General features: G+C 31.7%; 1 protein-coding gene across 1 annotated transcript; it reads left to right on the top strand.

The window, feature by feature from the left end:
* Window positions 1-229: 229 nt before the first annotated feature.
* On the top strand, window positions 230-8,563 carry LOC132732943 (ral guanine nucleotide dissociation stimulator-like 1). The gene is made up of 8 exons (XM_060719466.1): window positions 230-331; window positions 980-1,069; window positions 1,939-2,177; window positions 2,782-2,850; window positions 4,885-5,011; window positions 5,721-5,864; window positions 6,687-6,795; window positions 8,383-8,563. Exons 1-8 carry the CDS (start codon window positions 230-232, stop codon window positions 8,529-8,531), a joined length of 1,029 nt encoding a protein of 342 aa, XP_060575449.1. The 3' UTR covers window positions 8,532-8,563.
* The last annotated feature ends 769 nt before the right edge of the window (window positions 8,564-9,332 follow it).

Here is a 9,332-nt window from a genome sequence, read left to right as displayed (position 1 = left end):
TTATTAATGAGACCATGACTTTGAAACACTTTATTGAACTAAAACTGAGCACATTGTGTTTTTGTTCAGATGAGATATTGGTCATAATCAGTGTTTGTCTGTTATTGGTTGTCTGTCAGTTTCAGATATATAAATTTGACAAAATATTAATGTCAAAAACTACTTGTATACTATGTGTGAAGTATAAAGGACATGTATGTAAGAAAGAGTGAAGAACAATGTGAAACTTATGTTTATTTATTACAGAGAAAGTCTGGCAGTATTTGAAGAATTGTCGGAGATTTTCTCCAATGAAAACAATCAGCTTGCTTCCAGAAATCTCCTTATGAAGGTATCTATACATCTTTCAAGATGACTTTATGTTGTTAAGCCATAACCTGCTGTATTTTAATGCACCATCTAATTGGGGGTTGGGGGCATATAGATTTTCCAGTTTGTCCATTTGTTGATTTATAAAATACTGGTGTCATATGAAGATACATGGTCGTGACCCGATTAGGGCTCAAAACTATGGTCTCTGGGTTGTGAGGCAGACACTTTACCACTAGGCCACCACTCCCTTTAGAGATCCATTGAGAGCAATGAAAAAGTAGAACAGGTGAAAATTACAGACTCAGTTTGATAGTCTGTTGAAGGGAGATAATGAATGATGCATCATCTCTCATGCCTCCCCCCACCCCACCCCTAAACATTGGCTTAAGTAGTATTCAATATACAAATCAGCTTCTATTAAAGCATATTGGTATGGGTATGATTAGTGTTCAGGGATAGGTGTTTAGTCTAGGTATTTGATAGTTTTAATTTTGATAGAAATTTAAAAAAAAAATGTTAAGACACTAGAATTATTTGGACGAAATTATGAACAAATTGTACAATCACAATAATTTCATTCTTCTGAATACCAATATATTAACTTACATATATATTAACAAACATCATTTGTGAAACAATAAATAATTGACTGTATTTTCTTTTATAGGAGGCAACAGCCAAGTTTCCTGATGTGGATTCTGCAAATAAAACTTTACAAAGAAGAAACCGTATGAAGCGTCAATCATGGATTGATAATGTAAGGCTTAAAGCATACATATCTTCAGTATCTTTAGTGCCATATTTTGATAAATTTATTCCTAAATTCAGTGCATAGTAGGCGAATTAGTATTGGAGATTTTTTGCTCCTGTTATATAACTTTTAAAACCAGTTTGTGATTTTCCTTGTTTTATTTTTGACCAGCTTTTCTCCCACACATGGTGGTTAGCATTTGTAAAATAAATTTATCATCAAAAGATAAAAAATTACACAACAGATTTATACATTTACATGAAACTAGATGATTTACATGAAACTAGTTGATTTATACATTTACATGAAACTAGATGATTTATATATGTATTGCTCCAAGAAATATCAGCTTATTAAGTTTTGGCATTTTTATCTTGGAATAATTGAAAACTATTTCAATCTTTTTGTAAACATTACATGAAACTAGATGATTTATACATTTACATGAAACTAGATGATTTATACATTAAAAATTAAACATTTACATGAAACTAGATGATTTATATATGTATTGCTCCAAGAAATATCAGCTTATTAAGTTTTGGCATTTTTATCCTGGAATAATTGAAAACTATTTCAATCTTTTTGTAAACATTGGTGTGTGGTTCTGTAGCATTAAGCTTGAGTTGCCAGTAGTCTATTTAACTGAAATTTATATCTTCTGTGTACATCTACAATGTTTTTGTCTGTCAACAGCTTGTTTAATTTGCTTTATTTGTAAAATCTTTGATTCTTAAGAGACTTAAACTAAATCAATGATTATTACTTTATATACTTAAACTAAATCAATGATTATTACTTTATATACTTAAACTAAATCAATGATTATTACTTTATATACTTAAACTAAATCAATGATTATTATTGACATATAGGGAGTGGTACAGGGGACGGTACCATACCTAGGTACGTTTCTCACGGACCTTACCATGATAGATACAGCCATACCAGACACCACCGATTCTCTCATTAATTTTGAGAAACGACGGAAAGAGTTTGAAGTTTTGGCACAGATTAAGCTGTTGCAGTCAGCGTCACAAATCTACACTTTTCGTGAAGATTCACAATTCTGGTCATGGTTTGATGCTGTCCGTGTTTATGATGAAAATGAAAGGTATTGGTTTATATATCTGTCCTTGTTTCATCAGGTTTAATAAAATTATATTCCTCAACTTTAAAGCCTATATGTTTGGTTTATACAGAATTCATAGTAGTTTGATTGTGTAGGAAGTTATAAGCTTATTGACATATTTTTGAATCTATTTCTGTAAGCAACCAGAATTGAGCAATGAGTGTAAACTTTCTTGCTCAAGGAAACAGCGACTTACCCCTGATGGGATTTGAACCTATAGGGCTAGCGATCATTAGATTACTAGCCTGACGTATAAACCACTCGACCATGCTACCTGACTATTTAAAGATTAGTGAGGCTATCCAAAGAATTTGTGCTTGGATGTTCTTGTTACTATAAGTGATTTTTATTTCTGCAGATCCAGATCTCATCAATGACAGAAGATATTCAATTGAAATTTGTCCTAGCTCAATGTTTATAACCCATTACTTTTACATTTATATCTTTGCAGGAAGATTGTTAGTTTTAATTTCAAAAAAGAAATATCATATTTAATCTTTGTTGATTGTAATAATTTTAATGTAAGTAAAATGTTTGGTTGATCTGCATTGTGTTAGTTATACTATATTTGTTCCATTATTTACAGTTATGATCTCTCCTGTGCCATTGAACCAGCTGCTGATGGAGGTGCAAAATTGAAGAAGAAATCTTCCAGGTTATTTTACTATTATGTATATAAATTTATATAAGTTTTAATGAGTCATACAATTTCATACTGTTTTAATTAAATACTTGAATTATGCAAAAGATCTTTTCAGTTACCTGTTCGTAAGTATGCATATGTCCATTAACCTGTCAATGACATAAATACAAGGGTTGTTCAAAAAGTAATAGGACTGCAGCTCTACTGTTCACATTTTTAAATTCACGTACAAAATTTTACATGAGACAAATATTGGAACATGTTTTCTATATACAGTGAAGAAATCAAAACAAAATGTAAACAAATGAAATTTCTGTGAAATTTTTAAATGACAAGGGGTACGAAACGCGGCGCACGCTAACAATAAAATAATTGACGTTCATGACGTCGTAAAATAAATCGAATTATAATAAGCGTCATTCTTTCTGAAAGTAGTCTCCCTAGTCTCTAGGTGTATGAGTCATGTAATTTTTACTTTGCCTCATACGTGGAGATGAAGCAAGAAAAAAGCGATCACATTCTCGTTCCACTGTTTCAAAAAAAATAAAAAAAAATAAATGCCCGATAGCCGGACATTCTCCGGGTCTCTCGTGTTTTTTTTAGTAACCTTGGAACGTAATAGGACTGAAAATGTTAAAGCAAAAGCAATTCATTTTATTAATTTACTCATGTCATTGTATGTTTTTAAAACAATGTGATTATATACAGAACAATAAAGATATTTCTCAATTGAAAAGTATCCTTTTCTACTTAGCACAGTCTATCGTTTATTAAAACAAGTTTTCGGGAAACACTACTAATTATTACCGTTAACTATTACATTAATTTATTGATTACACGTATATCTAGTTAAATACAATAAAATAGTGTTTATAACAAATTTCTTATTTACAATCCTTTGGTTAAAACTGAATAAGTAGACCCGAAGCAGATACAAACAACGATAAACAGTTCGCGTACCGTTTACCGTGGATTCTTTTGTAGCGCTTTTGCAATTGACGTCACTAACGTCCCGTCAATTTTCAACTTTCATCCTCGCCCTTTCTCGTTAGTGATCGTGTATTTGCAGTTTTTGAATTGCTTGTGCCAGCTGAAAACAAGTGTCCTGATGGCAGGATAATTGTCCTTAGTTTATTTAATCATTTTGTGTGTATTTGAATGATTATAGTCAATCTGTTGGCAAAATTTAACGATGGCACACATTTTCTGTTTGTTAACAAATGTCATATTTCTACATCTTACGCTATGACCGCTGCTGTTCAAAACTTAATAAATAGGCCATTTCATGTCCGAATGACGTCAAATTTGGACATAATGTCACATTAATATATGTCAACGTATTGATGGAATACAGGGGAAAACAAATAGTTATTTATGAATAAATTAGAAGTAGAACTTAGCTCCAATAACTATATTTATGTGCTGCGCTGGGTGCGTGTTACCATGGTTATTCAATAGCAAAGGAAAAGCGCGTTTAGCACAATAGATTAAAAACGTATGTTTCATTTGTAGAAAACATTTTACGATTGCTGTACATATGAAAATATTCTAAATTGAATGAAATTTGAATACGCAAGACTCCCAGTCCTATTACCTTTTGAACAACCCTCGTATAATAAAGTTGGACTTGACGGTGTACCTAAATAATGGACTGTTTTCAAAGTTTGCCTTATTTATAAATCTCCAACAGTTATTCATAGATCTTAACGTGATTTATCATGTAAGTGAGTTAATGTAATATTGATTTAATATTTGTCTACAGTATAAACATATGTATTTTTGCTACATTGCAAAATAAGCTGTTGCAACTGATGTTGATTGTGTTGCGTCATAAGGGGTCAAACTTATACAATTCATGGATTGTAAGGGTTCAGAGACCAGATTCATTAGACCAGTGCTAATCAAGTGTTCAAGTTTGTGGTATCAGTAGTAAATCCATGGTTAGTTAGCAATAATCCATGGTTAGTTTGGTAACCAAACATTAAATAATGAAACAAGCAAAGTCTTTGAACCACTTCCTTCATTAATATGCATTGTTGATTTCAGTCAACGACCAGGTAAAGCTGACACAAACAGACTGTCACTGTTTATGTGTGCAGGGCTGAGCTTGGATGATAAATCAAGTGTAGCCAGTAGTTCTAATCAGGACTCTCCTGTTTCTCCAAATGCACAGGTAATTATGTTTATCATACCATTAGTTATAGTTTACTTTAACACAAGGTGCTTATGTAACTAACATATGTGATAATTAAACTTGTTGAAACATTTAAACATTAAAATTGGAAAAAATTGGAGATTTTCTTACAGAAAAGATTTGTTTTATTTTTCTAAACAAGATGGTCACCAAAACCAGATATCTTTAATACTAAGTATTATGTCACAGGTAAAAAATGTTGATATGAAATTGTGTTTTTATTTAGCAGTTAGGTGATATTGGAAAAATAGAAAACTTTTTAAAGCAGTTGTTTAGAGCATATTTTATGTTATCAGTATTGAGTTTAACCCTGCTGAACCTTAAAGTGGTTAGTCTTTGCCACCAGTATAGAGCTAGGTCAGAATGCAAAACATGCTGGCTGGCCTGGCTCTACACTGATGGTGGTGTTGGTAGTTTTCACTCCAGATCAAAGCAGTAAGCAACATTGAATTTACCAGAGCACAGTTCAGCCACCGCATCGTTCCTGGGATGACTGTCAAGCAGTTCACCAGTACTAGTTGCATTTACACCATACTGTTCACTGGCCAGCTTTTAATTTCAATTTTGATATCCCAAATTTTGACAAAAATGGAAGCAGAACATATCCATGCAAAAAATTCAACAGGTTATGGTTTGATCAAATGTTTTAAAGCATGAAGTGATTGATAAATGATTTTTTATATTTTAGTTGTCTCATTCATCGTCTACCTCGTCTATACAATCCTACGACAGCGACAACTCAACACCATTCAAATCCTCAGATGCCTGTGTTATTAAAGTTTCCTTGGAAACCGGTGCTACTCCAAAATCTCATGTTTACAAAAGTATCATGGTATGTATCTTAAATAATAATAAATAAATTGTTTACTTTTGAAAACTAATGTTAAAAGATGTTTGTAATACAGTAAAAACTCACTAAACCGGATATGGTCATGACCGGACACAATTTCCGGGTTTATATTGTATATATAGTAAGAGTATGGTTAAAATCATTGTTTAGTTTTAATCAATATAAGGAGAGATAAAATTCTCAGCATTGCTTTTGCTTCCATGTCCGAGTCACAACTTAATGTCTGAGTTACTGCATAATTAGTTATTTTGTAACTCCCTTTCTCTTTCATGGAACCACACACAAAGTGCTCAAAGGTGAGCATGGTGTATGTTTTGAACCACAATTATTACTGTAGATTTTGCCCTCTACGAAAGTTGTATGAAATGGTTTCAGTCTGTTGCTAAAGGTCAAAGAATCTAAAAAGATACCTAAGTAAAAAATTAAAATTTTGATATAAGGTTATCAAGACAAAAACAATTTTTTTCTTTATTGTACTTTTTTTTTTATGAAAGTTTTATGCTGACACTTATCAGAGCATGAAGTAAAGTAGTTGTAACCTTTATTCAGTCTTAGGATAAAAGTGCTGTCATGTTCTATTAATTACTTGTACATTGAAAAAGTGTCTGTATTACCGGAACACCCGGTGAATCTTTTAAAAGAAATATTTGCTGTCAAATAAACATACTTTGTCATACTAGATACTTATTTATGTTCTTGATAGCAGTAAACAAACTTATAATTACTTACATGTGATAAAGTTAGATTTTAAGTTGTATAGTTTATGGTATAACAAACAACGGCAAAGGAATATTTAATTTCCAGTTACATAACACAGACCATACTAAGATAGTCATACAGAGAATCCTTGATAAATATGATATCAAAGGCAAGGAAAAGGATTACTGTTTGCTACAAACTCTTCCTGATGGAGGTAAGATATGTTGCTCTTCCTGACGTACTCGGTAAATACATGCCTGAAAGTTGTAATTTCCTGTTAGAGTATGTTTTGTTTAAGTTTTACCCTGAGTGAAATAAGACTGTGTTATTTAACACATTTTTCTATAAAACCATATACAGTCGAGACTGCCTAAGCGACCCCCTGATTTAAACGACTCCCTGTCTTATCCGACCTTGTTTCAGTACTCCCAACGTATTTTCCTATATAAATGGTCTGAATTAAACGACTCCCTGTCATATGTGACAAGCGACCCTAATTGTCTGGTCCCAATGCAATGTTTTGTCTGATTTAAACGACTTTCACACCTTTTAATTGTCCGTTAATCAGATAAAGATTACCTATTATAACACCCAGAGGGCCAAAATAATTAAGTCCAATTATAATCCAGCACTGTAGCAAACAAAGTCTACACACCTCTATCTCAATTACACAGTTAGCATGTAGATACATGCAGGTACCAAGTGACGTAGCGTCGGTTCATGGGAAGCATGATGTGTAATGTACTACCTGAGTAAACTGGGTTAAGACTTGTGTTAGATTTTTTTTTTAATTATAGAGTGCCCACGGAAGATTTTTTGGTTACCTTTCTATGGCTGCATAATTAATACGGAAAAAAATATTGATACCAAACCAGAAAAAGCTTTGGATATGGATATGTTTACAGTAAAGATCTTGTAACACAATTTTTTCACGGTTTTATTTCATAAATATGATGCTCAAATTAAGATTTGTCAATATTGTAAGTTCAAATAAGCATAATTTAGAAAGATATCACCCAATTTAACATTTCATGTAAATAAAGGCCATTAAAGGGAGGTAATTAGAACTTTATTTTCTATAAATTCTAAGTCAAATTTTCCAATAAGAAATCAATGCATGTAATTTATTGATTAAATATAATGTGCACAAATATTTGCAATAAACATTTTACATATTCTTTGATGTTTGAAAATGGTTTTATTTGCATAATTATATCCATATATATTTTTTGCAAGATACGTGAACACAGTAACAATATCAATCACAAAACATACAGGTTCTTAAAGTCACATTGGTATATAGACAGATAGATGATATTGAGACTGTATTTAGAGACTCCCTGTCGTATGCGACCTTTTTCTGAAGATCCCTTGGAAAGTCACATATGACAGTCTTGACTGTAGTAAACTGTTGACAGCTAGGGGGGAAAATATCTTTGCTACCAGTTGTTACTAATATTAGCACTATTATTGACACTGCATGGTAAACATTCATGTGTTTGCAGTAATAATGATACTTCTTGATTTAAACAACCTTATATTTTATTTTTATTGAATATTTTGTCAAATTAACTGGATTATAATTAGTATAATCTTTACATATAGTTTCATGCTTTTCATCAACTATGGAATACAGACTGAATTCTTAGTAAACACTAATGTTATGACAAACAAGCTTGTTCCTGACAGAACTGATCATCCACAGGTTGGGATTTCCCAATCTTCTATCTAATCCAATGATATATTTCATAATCTTATATATATTCTATATATTCTATAGATTTCCCTCTTCTTTTTTCAGAGTTGATGATCCCAGAGAAAGCCAATGTATTTTATGCCATGAACAATAATGGTGATTATACTTTTGTGTTACGGACTAAGAAAGAACAAGATGCTCTAACTCAGAGCAAAAAACGAAGTAAACGAAGACTGAAACTATCGTTGTCATAGCAGTAGGTAGTGCAATAAGTGTTGATTGATTCCCTGAACAGTTTTGAAAAAGAAAAAAAAAGAAAACAAAACAATTGGGAAACAGACTTACAGTCTTGTTAAGCTGAAGTTGTGATTTTTTTTTTAGCTCACCTGAGCATAACATGTTCCAGGTGAATTATTGTGATCACTAATTGTCTGTACTTCATCTCCTATAAAAAATCTATACATCTCCCCCATAGCCACTAAGTCATGGAAATTTTCCTAGGGTGTTTCCTTTGCATATTGTCTTTCAATCTGAACCATTGTAGATTATGCATAACTCTTGTTTGTAAATACCAAGATTTCAAATAATTTTGATTTATAGGGAAGGCCATCCTTAAAAAAATGTTTGTTTGCAGTAACGCGACCGACTCACAAAATTTGCCCCTACTCAAAATTTTTTTTCATGGTCTGGATAAAAAAAATTTTTTTTTTAATCAGATAATTATGCCTTGTGCTTTGTTTTTGTTCTTTTAAAGGTTAATAGAAGAAATAAAATGTATGTCTTATTAAATTAGAATTCAGTTATCAATTTATTAATTGTTACCAGATTATCAAAGCATATATTGTCCAGCATTTTGAAATTCCATGTTTATTTGGGAGTACAGTTCAATAAAAAAAAAAAAAATCGACCTACCTACCCACCTTGAAAATTCTGGGTCGGGTTACTGCAAACAAACATTTTTTTAAGGATGGCCGAAGGGAGATGACTTTTTTTCATATAAAAAAGAATATTATTTTGTTTAAAAATCTAATTGATGACAATGGTAAGATTTTTGT

This window comes from Ruditapes philippinarum, unplaced genomic scaffold (assembly GCF_026571515.1).
Source record: "Ruditapes philippinarum isolate M1 unplaced genomic scaffold, ASM2657151v2 ctg12439_1_1_1_1, whole genome shotgun sequence".
Lineage (NCBI taxonomy): Eukaryota > Metazoa > Mollusca > Bivalvia > Venerida > Veneridae > Ruditapes > Ruditapes philippinarum.
This window is presented reverse-complemented; position numbering and strand designations above follow the sequence as displayed.